We start from the raw sequence: 18,505 nt of genomic DNA, 5'->3' as shown, positions 1-18,505 counted from the left end.
CCTGGGCACTGCATTATCTCATTTGCTCCATGTGGGCCGGCTCCGGGAGCGCTGGGGAGCTCACACGTGCAGGGAAACCAACTTGGATCCTGGAAGCAACATCCTTGTGCTAACGAGGTGCTCCACCTAAACTAATTAGCCCTGCCTTTCAACAGCCTTAATTAGGTGGGGCACCATCCTGGGCTGTTGTGGCTGGACGGCTTCCGGCTCTGGAGCTGGCTCAGCCACAGCCCGGCCGAGGATTCCTACTGGGAGCTGGCCCTGCTGGAGAGGGGCTCTCCCCATCCCCAACTCCTCCATCCTCACATCTGTGCAAAAACACCTCCTGCACCCCTGCAGCCGCCCCAAAAACTCCTCCTCTGAAACCTGAAAGCTGACTTTCACAAGAGGCCCACGGCACGGAAGGAACTCCTCAGCCAGACCACACAGCAACGATCTGAGTTCAACCAGAGGAAAAACAACCCCAGAGTCTGAGAGGTGCAGAGGATTAATTGTGCTCTGTTTCACAAGAGTTTGGCAAACCATGAGCAGAAAGGTCCTCGCTTGCATCTGCCCCCGAACCCAGGTGTTGCTTTCATCCCCAGACCTGTCTGGAGCTATTAAACTGGGTTCTGAACGGGGTTAACCTGGAGACAGTAAAATAGATGGTCTAAAGAGTCTGTCAAGAGTGAAAGTCCTTTGTAGTGAAACAAATGCTGGAGTAGGAAATGGAGAAGGAACCTCAGGGATGAATCCTGGAAGTTCAAAGCACGGTGCTGGATCTACCTGAAAAGCTCCACTTGGCCACTGGTATTGGATGCAAAGACAAAGTTTATTAACAATCCTTAGCTCTTCAAGAGGAAAATTATTCAGAAGTGTTAAACAAGGGTCAGAGCAAGGCTGCCCACATCACCTCAGCCACGTGAGTAAAATGTTAGACCTGTTTAAATCAGCTTCCTTGGCTCCTGGGAAGGTTAAAAGGTCACAGTTTAACACTAAATTGTCCTTTATTTCCTCTCAATTTAATTTCCTGGAGGTTTTCAATATGAAAGTTAAGAGTGTGTTTCTGGAAGCATCCCAGCTATAATCCATAGGAATTCTTTAGGACACATAGCACCCTCTGTGTCCCCATGCCTTGCTCAAGCCATGATGGAAAGACAGGACATAAAGTCACCCTTTACATTATGAGTGAGCATTTCAATGATATTAATTATAAAACATAATGAAACAGTGGGTTTTTTTATGGCTAAGCATAATTACTTGAAAGCATTATCCTTTAGGATGGCAGCTTAAAAACCTGCTATAGTTTGGAATTTTAATCTGTTTTCCTCCAATAGATATTTTGTGTACCCAAGGGGAAATGTCAACCTCGCCGATTCACCTCAGCTGAACTCTGTGCCCTCGGTTTGCCTCTCACCGAGATGCCTGGGACTGTCATCCCCCAGCTGAAATGCAGGGATATCTGCACGGAGCAGAGTCACCCAAGAATGCAGAATGTTGCAAAAAATGGCCTGTTCGGACCTAGTGGGTTGTGAGGTGAAGCCGTGAGTCAGCGCTATCGGCGGATCTGGGATTGCAGCGCGGGACACGGCGCGAAGTCAGGGAGCAGAACCAGCACAGAGAGCTCGGACAATCTCACAGCACGGCAATTAAAAGCTGTTTCCTAATCCACAATCCTACAGCTTTTAAAAATGCAGAATGTTTTGCATGTGAAGCCAGAGAGCTCTGTGGTGGCTCCCCAAAACACACAGCTTTTGCCACTCCCACACCGTAACTCTGATTTTGGGGTGAGCCTCAAGTCCCAAACTCCAACTCCTCAGTGGCTGACAGCAGAGCTAAAACATCCCTGTGCTAATCCTGGGTATTCATCTCCCTCTGTGCACAGCTTGTGACTCACTGGCCTTTCTGTTTCCCCAAGTGCACGTAGAGCTTTTGGAATAATCTGCTGAAAATCACGGAGTGAGTCCCACGGGGAATGGGGTGGGGAGGAAGAGGGAGATGGCAGGATCCTACAAAGCAGCATCATTTGTTTTGACAGCTTTTAATGTTCCATATTAAACCTTGCACGTGCTGATCTCCACCTGTGAGCTGAGGCCAGCACACCCTGGCATTTTAAAAGGGGTGTTTGGGACATGGGACCATATTTTCTCTGAAATTACCAGGGAAACTACATCAGATTCATTCCCTGGTTATCCATGATCAGAATTTGATATTACAGAACACCAGATATTAATTTATTTATAGGGTTTTTTCTATATCTGGACTATTTTAGCCAAATGTGAGGGTCTGAGTCCTGTATGACGACATTCCTTAAACCTGGGGTCAGTCCTGACCCAAATGAGGTTGTTTACACCACAGAGATGCCTGGAAGGGGCAGATGGGGACAAACCTGGCCCAGTAATGACAGGCAGACTTGAAAGTGTAACCACTCCCCAGATGGCTGCAGCCAGCAGAGGTAAGAACAGCCTTTCACTCTCAAAAACCATTTGATTAAAGCCCTCAAAAATACATTCATTTAAGCACCTCGATCTGAGTTCAAGGAAATCAAAATGTCAGCATTAAAAGCACCTCTTATTAACAATCCCAGCTCAAATATCAGATTGAACGGACATGGAAATGGAAATGTTCCCCACTGAAGGTCAGCTATGGCTTGGCCTGCAGGGGATTATCCCAGGGGTTACTTTTCCTGCTCTAAGTCTTATACTCTGGGGCACCTTCCAGAAGTTCTTACATTTAGCAGCACAAGAGGCACCTCGTGTCAGCCTTGGCCAAGGTCTCTGCACTGTCACTCACGCTGTCATTAATTCAGCGCAGTAAATTCAGCACAATCCACACAATTTCTGTGGATTTTAGGCAGCACACGACTCCCCACTCGAGGCAATGTGCACCAGGAGCTGTTCCAGCAGCACTTGCAGCCACATCTGGAAGTGTTACAAAAGAGGGAGCAGCTGCTGCTGGAAAACGTGGTGTGAGCATCATCTCTGCTCACGTTCCTCCTTCCTGATCTGGAGAGGGTGGGGAGCAGCTTTTTGGCTTTTACCTGCACAGGACCTTCCCACTGGAAGGGGATGGAAATGGTGAAAAGCTCCATGCAATAGAGCTGAAACCCAGGAAGGTGCAAACAGTTCAGCAACAGGAATTTTGGGAAATACCCTGTCCAAAGAGCTGGGATTCAGATGAAGGCCCTGCAGTATTTGAGGAGGAGCTGGATGGGGAGCATGTCCCATAAAGTCTAAACCAGAAACACTCCAGTTCAACTGGAAACTTCTCCCTGGAATTCTCTTCTTCAAGAGGATCTTTGGGAAGAAAAGGGAGGAAAACATTTCACAGCTGTCCAATGCCAGCGAAATCCATTTGCAACAAACCCTGCACTCGTGTGTGTTTATTCTTGGAATTTTCTGAGCAGGACTGGCCCCATGCTGTGCTCAGTGACAATCCCCATGAAACAGCCATTATCCCACATCCTCCTGGGCTGTCCCAGACCAGCACAAATGCTCCCAGCATGGATCCAAACGTCCTGTTCTTGAGTCAGTAAGAGCAGGGACATGATTTTGGGTCACTTCTTGTAAAATTTATGCAGGGAGTGAGGCAGAGAGGGAGGGAAGACGTACAGGAAAACAGGCTGGCTTTTCCACTTTCCAGAATTCTCCCCTGGTTTTTCAGAGAACACAAAGATTGCTCTGACCAGCTCCTGCTTTTGTCAGCCTAATATATGGTATTTAAAGAAAAAGACATTGCTTGTAAAATGTGACATTTCAGAAGCATTTTGCGATGAAGTGCTAAGCTTGTCAAACCTCCCTAAACACACGCTTGAGGCATGAAAGGTCTGACTGGATTCAACTCACTTGGAATGAAAACATTGGGGTGTCTGGAATATGCTCCAAGGGACTTGGCAAGCTGCATCCAAAGCCTCTCTCCAAATGCTTGGAACCTGGAGGCTTTGAGGTACAGGGAAAAAGTCTGTTTCAGAAAGCTTTTGAAGAGTGTGAAGGTGTGGTGGAGGAGTTTAGCATGCACAGATGATTAATTTGCTCCTGGAAAGGGAGATTTCTGACAGCAGGATATTTATACTGGAATATCTACATTAAAATGCACAGTTCCTTTAAAATTCCCTTTAACCATGGAGTTCCTTAGCACCGAATAATGGACCGTGGATCTCAGCAAATACCCGAACCTTGGGTCAGATCCTGCTCCTGGCTCATGTTTGTCACTTCCAGAGGCACAGTCCTGATTACAAAATCAAAAGATATTAATTGTCAAATCAACACCCTGCAGGATTTTGGAGGGGTTTTTATCCTGAATTCCTAAAATGATTCGGTGCTTGAGTGCACAGCAAAGCCAATCAATGCAACCTTTAGATGTGAGAATATATCCCACAGGGAGAGGTGTATTTAAATAGTTTTAAAAGGCTACTGCTTAAAACATTTAAATGTTGGTAATCATACATATTTACAGTGAACTGAATGAACTTTGAATAAACTGACAGGTTTGATTAATAACCATAAATAATTAACAGCTGTTTCCTTTCTGTCAAAACAGGTATTGCAATTATAGCATCCTTAAGGCTGTCATTTACAGGCACTTCTTAGAGCAAATATTACAATGAAATGTTTCATTAACTCTTGGTGTAACATTCCTGCCCGGTTGCACAATGATGGTTACAGTAATTAGCACATCTTGCCTGGCTACAGAAATCATTTTTAGTCCATCAGGAGATGAAACTGGTGATAAAACCAGAACAGTTCTGGCTGATTTGAACATCGAAACAATCAATATGTTCATTGTTCAGTGTCATTGTTTGGCAACTGCTGAGTGTGAATCACAATGGATGCAATTCCATATGGAATAGGGGGGAAAGTTCCAGAGCAACCCTTTGCTCCCTCTTTTAATTCTACCTTGATTTTAATCTACCTTGATTGTAGAGTTAAGTTTGGTGGGCAGAATGTCCCTGCCAAGGACAGCAAATTCCAATTCTGTCCATCAGGAACAGCTCTTTCCCCTCTGTATATTCCCCTCCAACCTGGAACTAACCCCTGCTCCCACCAAGACTAATAAATACAAAAAAAACATTTGGGAATTCCTGCCCAACTATGAACCAAACGATTTGGCTGCTGAGAATCAGAACACAACGTCGGAAACACTTTTTAAAAAACACAAGAAGAAAGCAATTTCCACTGGGAATCAGATCCTGCAGGAAGACAAAGGTCTGGCCATTGGGGCCGGCTCTGGGATTTGAGCAGTGCGTTTCCCTGGGAATGTCTCCACACAGATTTTGGATGCAGCCTCTCCCACTGCCGTGGCCGGCTGTGCTGGGAACACAACGCTGTGCACTGAGCTCAGCCTCGGGGAGGAAGGAGAAACTTCTACAGAGCTGTGGAGCCGAGCTGCTGCTGAGAGCTTTGGGGAGCTCTCTCCGGCTCCCCAAACAGGGATACCTGGAACTGCTGTGACATGGAAGGGGCTCAAGCAGTGGGGCAGTGAAGGACGCTGCTCATCCCTAAGGCATGCACAGACTGTGCCCCGCGACCTAAACAGTAACCTAGCCTGCCAGAGGTTTGGTTTGGGTGGTTTGGTTTGGGTTGTTTTTCCCTCTGACCGAGGACACATCTCTCATTCTCATCTGGAACTGATTCAGGGTGCTGAGGACTGCGCTGTCAAAATCTCCCCCCAGCAGCCCTGATCATTCTGTGCAGCAAACAAAAGAGACACAGATTTTATCAGCTCTGATATCAGCGATGGCAGAGCCCAATTGTCTCCGCAGAGCCCTTGCGCAATGCAGCGGACGGGAGCGGAGCGGAGCCGCCAGGGCCTGACCCGGCCCTAAAGAGCAGAGTGGAGTCAGGGACACAACGCGGCCGTGCCACCCCGAAGGTCCCGGCACCGCCACCGTGGGGCTGCAGCTGCCTGGGTCACTCCGAAAGAAGCCACCCATCAGATAAAGCCCTTTTAATAACCCGGTCTGGACTGATGCTTTATCCTACGTAGCTGCGGGTGGGATCATCAGTGAAATGACAACCGCACCAAAACCTAGAGGTTTGGCTCTGTGACCTCTTCAAAACACAACATACCTGCTCCTCCTGGCAAAGCAAAGCTGCTTCCTGCCCCTGCCTGAGGATGTGTGTCCTCAGGGCTCAGCTCCCAGCCCCTCGGGAGCCTCTGTCCAGAGCCATTCCTGACCAGGCGAAGGGACCTGCACGCCCAGAGCTGCCTCCAGCCCTGGGTATCTCCTACAGGGGGTGAACGACTGTCTCGGGCAGCCCAGCCTGCCTCGGGAATACAGCAGGACAGTGGGAATGCTCAGGGAGTCCCGCTCACCCACGGCTGCAGGAGGCAGCTGGCCCCGGGGAGTGACAGGCTCTTGATGGCAGCAGCACGTGGAGCATCTTCATGTGACATCCACAGGTGGGGCGGAGGGGAAAACAGTTTTTATCCGTTGCTATGGAGTCATGATTAGCTTGTGTGTCTTCAGAGCCTGCCGAGGAGAAATGAAGGCTATTTTCTTATATAGATGTCATGAAATCAATCCTGGCAGAATTTCGGGAGTCAAAGGCTAAGCAGGTTTGCCTGAGTGCCTCCTGTCACTTGATACACAAATAAATCTAGCCAGGGGACCTGAAACAAGTGTCACTTGTCAGCCAGAGCCGGTCGCAAAAATGACTTTTTAGTCTCTTTTGGAGCTGTTTATGCACACAGCAACATCACAAACGTGTGTTCAATAAAACACAGCAATTATCCTCACCGAAAATGAGCCTTAGAAAATGAAGCAAAAAACCACCCTTATTGCAAAGGGCGACTTCAGAAGAAACTTTTCCCTTATTCTCTCCAAACGCTAAAAGCAAACCTGATGTTCTTCTTTTAAAATGTGTCTGCCTCTAGGTCTTTGGCACAGGTTCGCCGCTGGGAGGGCCGGCAATCTATTTAATGACTGCATTGACGTCAATAGCATAACTGAAATACTTACTAAGATGCATGAGTCCAACTTTCGGGGGGTGTGTTCGAGGCAGGCAGGCGCAACACGCGGAACGGACTCCAGCGGGAATGAACTCCCCCCAGAAAGCCGGGAAGAGTCTCGGGATGGCCCCGTGCAGGCTGGAGCTGCATCAGCCCCACTCTAAAAATCGCTTTGAAACGCTCTTTTAACCTGACAAGCAGCAAGAATCGCTTCAGCACTCACCAGCCCTCGTTTAGTCGCGTCATTAAGCTCATTATCTACCTGATTTCTTACACGGTTTTGTTTAGTTCCTGAATAATCTGCCTCGTGCTAGCACTGCATCCTTTAAAAATCGTATCTGTAGGTGCTAACAAGCCTCCATTTGTGCACACAGCCAGTTACTCTGAGCTCAGCTGCTCAGGAACACGCGCTTCCTCTGAACTCCCGTAAAAGCCCAAAGCACCACAACCACTTGACTTTTACAATCGCTCTCCAAATCAAAAGGTCAAATCTTCAGCCAAACTCCCAGCAAAGAAACAGAATTTCAAAATGAATCCTCTACTCTGTGTGTGCCCAGAGCCATTCCCCACGTGCCAAGCAGAGGAGGATGGTGCAAGAGCAGCAGCTCTGTGCTAATTACCCGGGACTCAGAGATATTTGTAACCCAGAGCTCACTTGGATGCACAAGGCTCCTTAACTCCTACAAAAAGTTGGGGCTCTCAGTAGCACAAGCATTATCCAGTCTTTGTTTATGCTTTATACAAAGGTTCGTGCACGAGTCTGTGTACATCCTACACCCACAGGAAAAATGAAAGAGTACGAGTTTGGAGGTCGTGTAAAGGCATGTGAGAGGTGCAGACAAACGTGCCGAGGTACAGGAAAGCAGAGCTAAGGCACAAGCAAGAAAAACACCGATCCTTCCCTCCCATCCCCAGAGAGGAATTTGAACAAAGCTTTAATCCCGTGAGCCCTGAAATGCTGTGGGTGAATATCCCAAAGGGCTACACCCCCCAAGCCTGGGGCTGCAATAAAATATTGCAGGCAGATCAGCGATATTTTATCATTAATTGTGAGGAGAACTGTCATTACTGAGTGCTGAGAGTATCCAAGGGGCTCCTGAGAAGAGTCTCTGCAAACCCCCTACAGCCTGGGAAGAACCTGGTGCTGTTTGATCCATAACTCTGTGCTTTGCTCCTGTCACCACTGATGACATTAAATGTGGCAGTGGATCAAACAGGAATGGGAAAACACTGTCCCTCCCAGGATTGATGGTGTGGCACAGGGGCCAAACAGACTGGGAAAAGTTTGTACTAAATTTGTGGAAGAACGTGAAGCTTCGACTGATGGTGGCAGCCAGCAAAAGGCGATTTAATTCAGAGGGAATAAGGGTCACTGAAGGGAATAAATATGGAAGAAGGAACAAAACCAAGCAGGGAAAGCCAGAATTGTTGCTGGTTAAAGATGTTATTGGTTGAATCATTGGGTAGGAACTGCAGACATTTCGCTGGGGCCAGGGGAGGGCAGAACTGGATGGAGAAGGGAAGGCGCGGATGGATTCCTGAGCCCAAGGTGGCACAAAGGTCACCCAAAGTAACTGTGGCAGAGGCCACGCTCAGCAGAAACAAAGGGAAACAGCAGAAAGAAACATCAGGAGAAAGAACCGTCAGGGACACTGTGTGACACTGTGTCCCTCATTGTTTCTGTAACCCAGACGTGGCTGAGCAGCACCGCTCCTGCCCCGGCCCTGCACAGCTGCTGGGGATGCCACATGCCACGTAGGAACCCCACAGCATTCCCATCATCCTGCCCAGCTGCGGCCTCACCAGATAATTAGGGATTGATGGACTTCTGCTATGGCTTTGTATTTCCACGTGATGGTTTCTCAGTTAATTCATAAAAGTGATTTTGTGCGTTCCTGTGAGCTGCAGTTATAACAAAATAACAGGAAAAATCTGCCAGATTTACTTCAGCTGATACCAAGGACAAAACACAGGATGTTCAATCCATATTCCCCTTCCTTCTCTGGCTGTGCTTGCAAGGTTAAGAAAGCTCTGAAATTCATGGTGACACCAGCAGTGCCTTTCAAAGCCCTTTGTCCCAGGAAAAACCCGGCCAGAAGTTTTCCTACTTTGAAGAAAATGAAAGCAAAAAAGAATTCCCTCATTTCACCACAGCTCATTTATTTCACCACGGGCCTGGGTCCTTAGTGATGCAACACCAGCAATAAATTTGGCTGTTGCTGCTTGGAAAATCCTGGAATATTCCAGCTGGACTAAACAGCTGGCATGTATTCCTTGCAGTGCAAATGCTGGATATAATTTGCCTCCCTCCGGGGTAATTTTATTAATGCAGGCTTGTTTGCTTTAAACCCTGGGTTCTGTACTTCTCAGAACAGGATATAAATCACCCCACTAATGACAAATCAAAGGAGACATCCATGAGATGCTCACAGTGATGTCAATGGATTGTGGTAAAGCCATGAATCAATGGGTGACACTGGAGGGTTAAAATCAAATTCCAAGCTTCAACAAATCTAGAGAATCTAAACCCAGTTCATTCCAAACACAGTCTTTCATCTAGAGAGATGTGAGGCAGCCTAGTCCCAATCAAAACACGACTGCTTCCTTCTGCAAAACCTTCAGGAAAAACACTCTGCATCCTCTCAGCCACTGGCACAGAATCGCAAGGGTTCTGATAGGAAAATCTCTCCTTCTGTCCATAATTTCCAAAGCAGAAGCCACCAAGGATAAAAAAAAAGGTGCAAACACTGAAAAAAATTCCTTAAAAATCTCTGTTCTTGCTGCATTTACATGGAAACTTCCTTAGAAAGTCAAGGGTTGTGATTTTTTTCTGCTGCCTGGAAAGGAGTTACAGAGTGTGACAGTGGCTGTGAAGAGACAGAGGAAGGCAATCACCTGAATTTAACCAAGGATCCCGGGATTTTCTACCAATAATGCCAATATTGGCTGGTTTGACGTACGAAATAACGTCATTCTTATTAATCTCAAAAATGCATCTCCTTCCTACCCACAAAGTGTCACGATTTACTTAAATTGCAATGATCCAACTCACTTCTTAAAATTTTATTTGAAGGTTTCACTTAAAAGCAGCTAAGATTTGTGGTTAAAAACCCATTTACTTGAGGGGCTACAAATCCAACTTCTCCATGGTAACACAAAACTTGCTCTACAATTTTGTGTGTCAAACACTTCATTCCAAAAGGAATTTTCATGTATTCCCAGCATTAGAAGCTTGGATCAGCTAAAAAGTACCAAGTGTTCTACAGCTCACATTGGAAATACTGTAGAAAAATATCCCCGAAGTGTTAAAAAGTTGAGAGCAATTTTTTCCACGGAAAGTGTTAAGAAAATGAACCTAAAAATTCCTGGAAGGGCATTCTCTCCTCATTATTAGATTCTCTGACTTACATAAACAGATCTGTGGAAAGCCTAGGAAATTTTCCATGATTTTTTTTTTTCACACAGGCACAAATTCAAAGCCTTGCTAGACCCAACTTTAATTCAGGTGATGAGCTGCATTCCTGCTGGCTCTGACAGCAAGACAAGGAGTTTGTGTTGTCCAGTTTTGTTTTTGCATCAGAGGTTTCCACCTCCCATTAACAATTTTGGAGGAACCTAATCTGGAAGTGTCCAGGACTCTGTGTGTCCCTTGAGAGCAAATAACACACAGCAGGAAAGGAAATGATAGCTATCCAGGCTTCACACGCTGTAAAAATTAAGCTTTATTAGTCCCTCCAAGCATGTAATTACTGGAGAGGCCGAGATAAAACCTTACAAATGGGCACTGCTCCAAATCTTATCTCCTTCTCTCTGGAGCAACCTTTGGATTAGTGCAAATAGGGCCAGCTCTGATCCTGAGAGGGGTTCTACAGACCCTCAGCTTGGCTAAACCCAGCTGTTGAAATGAATAAACCTGTCCTAAGTAATCAGCTTCTGCTGCTCACCCTCATCCTTCCCCCTGCCCGAGCAGCCCTCCCAGTGCTGCCCACCCCACCTTGCCATGACACCCCCTTCCCAGCAGGAAGCCAAGGAAGTCTCACCCAGGAAAGGTTTGAGTACACAGATTACATGGAAACAAACTGAAATAAACAGAATAAAAAAAAGATCCAGCTGTGTCTGAGCCTGTTCAAGGCTCGTAGGCTGGGGCTTGTCCAGGCCTGTGCACACAGGGACTCACAAGAACAGCAGCCACTGTGGCCATGACTATCAAACCAAAATCATGTTCATCTCCTGTGCTAATATACCAGTAGAAACCCCAAACCAAACAATTAAAATAACAACATTTGGAGCCTGATAGTTCTCTCCTATTGGTTTTGCAGGAGGAACCCAGAATTGCACCGGGGAGGGGGCAGAGAAGCAGCTGTGAGCAGAACTGTGCAATGAATGTTGTGTGCATTTGGCCTGGCAGCCGATTCCCAAATCCCACACGTACCTTGCAGATTCACTCTGGAGACAGGGGGTTGACTCGTGGCTGGAGATCTCCTAAGAGGGATAAAGAATACTCTGTCAATAGGTAGGATTTCATCCTTCCAAACCCTGCCAGCTCCCTCAGTTAAAAATCCTTTTTCATTCTCCCAGAGAAACCCAAACACTTCACAATGATTTGTTGAGCAGTATTGATCGATGTGTTAGGAAGAGCCAGAGATGGCTGTTCCCTGCCTGTCCCATGAGCTGGAAATGAGGAGAAATGTGCCACCATCCCATGCTGCCTTTGCAACGTTCTGCTCAAAATCTGCCAGAAGGCAGCAAGGGCCAGGCTCTGGTGGCTCCCCCATGGTCAAGGCCTTTTCCCACAAAGCTTTTCCCTACAGAGTCTGGAACGGACCCTGAAGTGATGTCAAACTGCTGCAAGGCAGCGCCACAGGTAAGGTCAGAAATGTGTCTTTGTATCTTCCAGTTAACACTGGAATTGCTCCTGAAGCGAGGAAGAAGATGCTGCAGTCACTATTGTTTAGCTCTGAAACAGCTGAAGGACACTTTTTGGACTCTGAGCAACAATTTCAGCAGCAATTCCTGGATTTTGGAGGGGCCAAAAACCTATTTGAAAAAATTGATTCAAGTCAAGCCAACAGGGTCTGACTGGAAAAAGGTGCAGATCCTCTCCATATGTCAACACAGTTCCCTGTGAGACTTGCCAAACAAAACTGTTAATTTTTCAAGCTGAAACCATCATCAGAGACTTGTTTTTTAAAGGAATTTAAAAGAGTTGATACCAAAATCAAGATACTTCAGTTTGGACTGACTGCAGTACTTCAGGCTGACCAAAAATGAAACTTTGGGCTTCTGCTTCCCTAAGAAGTTTCGGATCCATTTTAACTGAAGCCAGATTTCCCCGCACTCTCCCCTCGCCAACCTCCTTCCTAACCCCAAATTTTGGAGTCAGCCACTGAACTGCAACATCCATTATTTGCCAGCTCTCCTTTGAAGCTTGAATCAAAGCAGGCAGAGCGGCTCAATTGTGCTGCAATTGTAGCTCCGGGGGGTTCTTCAGAAGTGTTCTGGGAAGGCCTCGCTGCCCAGGTGAGGTCTGCGTGAAAGGAGTGCAATTCCAGCCCTGCTTCCAGCCCTCCGTCCCAACTCCCGCCCCAGCGGGCTCCACAGCCGGCTCCCAGCAGGAGCCTCCCTGCGATTCAAAGGCTGTGCTGGCAGGATGTGCAGGACCCAGGTTCTCTGAAGGGTTCAGCACAGGGCACACACGTTGGGTGCTGAATTCCCTGCAAATGTGCCCCGACCTGCCTCTGCCGAGCCTTTTTTGAAAAGCCAGATCTTGAAATCTCTAAAAAACAGAAACTCCCCGACAGGGACGCCACGCCACGGCTGCAGCACTCCCAGAACCGAAGGATCCATGCTCCAGGGATCTCCAAACCCTGAGCTGCACAGACATGACTTTGGGGGGGTGGGGAGGGATGAGCTGCTGTTCTCTAGGGTATTCCCCGCTCCACAGCCGGCACCGCTCCCGCCATCCTCAAATCCATGTCCTGGCCGTGCCCATCCTGTTTTCCAGGCAGCCAGGGTGCAGGATTGGAGATGTGATCCCTTCTCAACCACCACTGTGCTCCAGTGGACAAGGCTCCCGCTGCCCGCTCCTTCCCTCCTGCCGCAGGGGATTACAAGGAGCAGGCTCCGGATGCTTTCTGACCGCGTCCTGGGCTGCAACTGCCAAACTCGGGCACTCCAAACCCATTAATCATCCTCTCCTCTTTTCCAATCAGGAAACTGCCTCAAGAACCCTGACGTTAAAGTCCAAAAAATATGACTGCCAGTTGTTTTCTTTTCCTCCAGGCCTTAACATTCATATTTTCCAGCAGATATGTGGGACAGCATCCTCTTTTTCCTTGCTTGGGCCAGGAGGGGTGGAGGAGGAGGAGGAAAAAAGAGTGGAGAGGAGGGGTTAAAGAAAAGCTGAGATTCTCATGGTCCCCAGAGCAGAAGTTGAAGTCAGATATCACATATCATGAGACAGATGATAAAATCATGAGCTGGCAGCATGGCTGTAACCCAGCAGAGCTCTTTGGAAACTGTGCGGGAAGTTCCGCGGCACCTGGAAGCACATTCCGCCACGGACTGGGATGTTTGCCATAGGATGGTATAAAAATTTAATGACTTTTACTTTGGCCGGGCAAACAACTTTATACCTCAGTCAAATCTGGGAATGTTTTCCAAAGAACACTGTAAGATGCCTTTGTGTCCTACAGGTTACGCCCTCACTTCCTTCTGGCCCTGTCCAGTTTCAGATTCCTCATTAGGAACTGCCAAAATGCCCGAGCTGTCCAAAAAAGCAAAGCCTAAAAAAAAGGAATATTTAAGCCATCTGTTTTTTCACTAACCTCCATCTTGGAATGTAGCAGTTCCTTCCCATCAAAATTGCCAATGGGAATCAACAGGAGGAAAACTTCACTCCTGGATAAAATGCTGGGCTTTATGTAAAATAAAGATTGTGAGCTGGTGGTGGGCACCAGGTGATGCCACTCACACCTGCACCTCATCCTGCCCTTCTGGAGCCAGTGGGACGCTTGGTGCGAGCAGCGCCTGCCGATCCCAGGGTGGGATCAGTGGGATGGGTGGGTGCACACCAGATCTCGCCAGGAATGAATGATGTTGGTTTGAGGCAAAACAGCTCTCCTGGGGCAAAGCAGGCCAGGGGATGACGATGACTGGCTCAGTATAAATAGCCAAAGGGAAGCGGTGGTTCCGGACAAAGGCATAAAAAGGAGTTTGTTTGGTTTCTCCTGTTCAGCAGGTAGAAAAAACAACATCCTCCTCCCGAGTGCATCACCTTCCTCATTCAGAGCAATCAGTGTCAAAGGAAGTGATGTGGGATTCAGTTCTCTGGTCAGCCCCCTCAGAGTTGAGCTCCAGGATGCTGCTGCCAGTTCTGTTGGGAAATCCTTGTTGTCCCCAGAGCCTCACACTTGGGATGCCCCCTGCCTTGGCATCTGCCCTTTGGCCCTGAAAACTCACATGAGATCAGCTCAGTTGGGTAGAGCCTGGTGCTGATAACACCAAGGTTGCGAGTTTCATCCCTGAATGGGCCATTCAGTTAAGAGCTGGACTTGATTCTGCTGGATCCCTTCCAACTTGGACAATTCTGGGATTATTATTGCTCTGGGAAGCAGTGGTGGAAATGCAGGGCAGGACCATAGCTTGAACAGAGATTATGCCTCTGCTCGGAGCTGGGCACCTGTGGAACGCCTGGGACAGCCAAGGTGGCAACGTGATGAAGATCACAGAATTGTTTAGGTTGGCAGAGATCACCAAGTCCAATCCAACACTGCCAAGGCCACCACTGCCCCACGTCCCCAAGTGCCAGATTCACACGGCTTTTAAATCCCGCCAGGGATGGGGACTCACCCCTGCTCTGGGCAGCTGTGCCAGGGGTGGACAGCCCTTTCAAGGAAGAAACTCTTACTGATATTCAAATAAACCACCTCTGGTGCAACCTGGGGCCTTCTCCTCTCATCCTGTCCCTGTTTCCTGGGAGCAGAGTCCAACTCCCTCCTGGCTGCCCCCTCCTGTTAGGGAATTGTGCAGAGCCACAAGGTCCCCCCTGAGCCTCTTTTCTCCAGGCTGAGCCCCTTTCCCAGCTCCCTCAGCTGCTCCTCGTGCTCCAGACCCTTCCCCAGATCCATCCCCTTCTTACTCTCCAACCCCTCAATATTTTTTTTTGTGGCACAAGGCCCCAAACTGCCCCCATGATTCACAGTAGACATCACAAAAGCCAAAACACATCGCTCGCTCCTCAGGGAAGACCTGAGGGCTGAGGGGATGAGGGGACAAGGGGAGGAGGGGATGAAGGGATGAGGTGACAAGGGGATGAAGGGATGGGGGGACAAAGCGATGAGGGGACGAGGGGACGAAGGGCTGAGGGGACGGACGCCATGAGGGGAGAGGAGATGGCGCCCCCTGGCGTCCCGCGCGAACGCGGCGGAGCCGTGAGGCCATGGCGGAGCCTGAGGCACCGCGGCCCCCCGGCCCCCGCCGCCCCTGCTCAGCCCCCGCCGGCTCCTCTCGTGAACGAAAGGAGCTTAAAAAGCCAGGCTTACTTGTTGGAGGTGCCGTGTAAATTGGTGAGGAGTGTGAAGTTGTTCCTCACGCTTCTTAGGCTGGCCAACACCTGAGGGAGACAAAACCGCAGGCATCAACCTTCTCCACGTAAGTGCTTTATAAAAACTATTTTAGAGGCCAATATGCCACCAACTTACCTGGGCGAAAGGTGTGACAATCAGGTCGTCACCATGCCTAAGGAAAAACGGAGAAAATGTATAAATTTCTGCATAAATTTACCTTCAAACAGCGAAATTCACCTCAGGGAAGGAGCGGTTTCCCTAAGGGGTTTTCCTCATGAATGAACCCATGCAGCGTTTAGTTAACACCACATAAAAACTTGTTCCTAATGGAACGGTCACCGTGTATATCCAAAACAACCGGCGGGAGCGAGCGTGAGGACTGGGAACGCCAGGCAATAAAAGCCAGGAAATTCAAAAGTTAAGGCTCACGCTTGCACTGCGGCGGAAAAAAACCAACCGTAGTGGTGCGGGGAAAGGTCACCTTTGAATTTCCTGGCTTTTGTTGATCTCTGTCGCAGTCTTTAATCTTGTTCAGACGCCGGGTTTTGTCCGGCTGTTTTCATCATGGAAGATTTGAGCAGAAGTTCTGAGCAAAATACACCATTGCCAGCAATAAGAGGGAATTTTTTTTTTTTTTTTTTTTGGTATTATATACGGTACTTGTGCGTGTATGGAAAATCCTTTATGATTCACCTAACTGAGAGATGGCAGAGGATAGAATCATCAAATCGTTGGGGTTGGAAGGGAGCTTAAACCCCATCCAGTGTCACCCCCTGCCATGGGCTACCTCCCACTGTCCCAGGCTGCTCCCAGCCCCAATGTCCAGCCTGGCCTTGGGCACTGCCAGGGATCCAGGGGCAGCCCCAGCTGCTCTGGACACCCTGTGCCAGGGCCTCACCTCCCTCTCAGCCAAGAATTCCTTCCCAATATCCCAACTATCCATCTGGCAGTGGGAAGCCATTCCCCCTTGTCCTGTCCCTCCATTCCTTGTCCCCAGTCCCTCTCCAGCTCTTTTGGAGCCCCTTTAGGCACTCTTAGGAGCAATGTTGTAGACAGTTCTATTATTGATCCCATAATCAATAACAGGATTCACTAAGTGGGGGCAGCAGAGTCGGCTCCTGGCTGCCACAGGACCCTTTGGAGAGGTGTCCTGCAAAGAGGAATTGTCCCTGCTGTGCTGCCACAGAGCTCATCCCCTTGTCCTGCCTCGGGTATCAGTGCTATTAAGTCCACAACTTAATTAAAATTGTCTCCACACTGATGGAGACTCTCTCCCAAGTGCTAACAGAGCCTCGACACCCACAGTGGATGGACACTTCTGCAGAGAGCCATGAATTTGGGGGAAATTATGGGATTCCCCCACCCCTGCACACTGCCGGGAATCGTTACAACCCACCGTTTACACCAAACACTATTTGCATAATTTGAAGTGGTTCCTTCAATAAATATTTACTCCATTTTAACTCACAGCAGGGATATTTTCTTGCCAAATTCTCATGGATCTGGCTAATATTCAGATTTCCATTCCGTGACAAAACTTTCACAACAGTTCAACTTCTTTTTATGAGCACTTTTTTTATCGCTTAATGGCCACTTTAAAACTTTAAATTGGGCCTTTCAAAATAAAGAGCTGGGAATCCAGGACTCTCTGTGGGCACTGATCCTCTCGAGCTCAGCCATCTGTCTCGGCTCGTTTTCCACTCAGTTCTAGGGAACAGCCCCCAAAACAGGATGGAGTAACAGCAATCCTGTAAATAACAGTACAGCACAACTTCTCTATTATCCCAGCATACGGCTTTGAAAGCTCTTTTGCTAAATTCTGGAGAAAACGGGAATATTTGAAGGATGGGAGAGGATGTTGGATCAGCACCTGTTTTGTGCATTCCAGCTACGAAATGTGTGTGTACCACCCATAAGCTCTTCCTAACAGAGCTCTAAGGATGAGAGCAGCACGGAAAGCTCTTAGAGAGTGTAAAATGCGAGCTGAATTGATGCTTACTGTTCACTGGGGAGGGAGGAGTTCCTGGACATGGTCTTTGGTGAGAGGTCATAGTCGCTGTCGGATCTGTACAGGAACGACTCCCGGCGCTGGCTGTGGCCCGGGAACGTCGTGTGCAGGACGAGTCCTGACGAGGAGCTGGCCTGCGGGTCCAGCGGGCTGCGCCCTGGGGACGGGCCATTTTCCACATCGAAGCTGCGAACGGAACACAGATGAGTGTCACACGTCTGCCACAGGAGGGCTATCAGGGCATGTGTCACCTCAGCGCGGCTCACACCGTGTCACCACCGGCCTGCGGTCACCGCCTGCGGTCACCGGAGCCGCCCGCTGGCACGTCTCTTGCGTGCAAGCAGGACTCTGCGGGACCGTAAACATTTACCCGGAGGCTCCTGTCCTCACTGCCTCCTCACGCTGCCTTCAGCATGAATTTCTCCCGGCTCAGCACAGCTCTCAGCATGACCACACAGCAGCTGAAGAGGGCAGGGTTAGATGAGACATGACGGGGAAATTCTTCCCTGGGAGGGTGGGGAGGCTCTGGCACAGGGTGCCCAGAGCAGCTGCAGCTGCCCCTGGATCCCTGGAAGTGCCCAAGGCCAGGCTGGACATTGGGGCTTGGAGCAGCCTGGGACAGGGGAAAGTGTCCCTGGAATGGGATGGGCTTTAAGGTCCCTCCCAACCCAAACCATTCCAGGATTCCATGGTTTTAAACACCCCACTCCACCCTCAAGGCCGTTTGCACAAGCCCTGGGGTTCAATTTGCCAAACCTCACTCCAAGCCTTACAAGCACAACAGGGACTAAAGACACCACAAAGTGACACCACCCTCCAGCCCAGCCCTGGAGCCAAGCCTTTGAAATCCTGCAAGATGGGCGAGCACTTGGCAGCTGTGGGAGCTGGATGCCCAAATCGTGTTTTAGCCGTTCAAGGTATCAGTTCAGTGAATTTTAAACAGCTGGGCTGCAAAATGAAGGGCTGTTTAAAAACCAAAAAAAAAAAAAGCACTAAACTT

At 48.7% G+C, this 18,505-nt stretch overlaps 1 protein-coding gene across 6 annotated transcripts in view; it reads right to left on the bottom strand.

The window, feature by feature from the left end:
- Positions 1–18,505, bottom strand: part of PDE4B (phosphodiesterase 4B) — a 175,771-nt gene that overhangs the window by 41,316 nt on the left and 115,950 nt on the right. For all 6 annotated transcript variants that reach the window (XM_042030923.1, XM_042030924.1, XM_042030922.1 and 3 more), the window contains 4 exons: positions 17,497–17,691; positions 15,633–15,669; positions 15,474–15,544; positions 11,363–11,412 (listed from right to left, as the gene is read on the bottom strand). In XM_042030923.1, the coding sequence (XP_041886857.1) occupies positions 11,363–11,412; positions 15,474–15,544; positions 15,633–15,669; positions 17,497–17,691 (353 nt within the window). The remainder of the gene's footprint in view (positions 1–11,362; positions 11,413–15,473; positions 15,545–15,632; positions 15,670–17,496; positions 17,692–18,505) is intronic.

Source organism: Corvus kubaryi, unplaced genomic scaffold (genome assembly GCF_017639235.1).
Source record: "Corvus kubaryi isolate FWS band 111438036 unplaced genomic scaffold, C.kubaryi_AGA036_p1.0 37334, whole genome shotgun sequence".
Taxonomy (NCBI): domain Eukaryota; kingdom Metazoa; phylum Chordata; class Aves; order Passeriformes; family Corvidae; genus Corvus; species Corvus kubaryi.
This window is presented reverse-complemented; position numbering and strand designations above follow the sequence as displayed.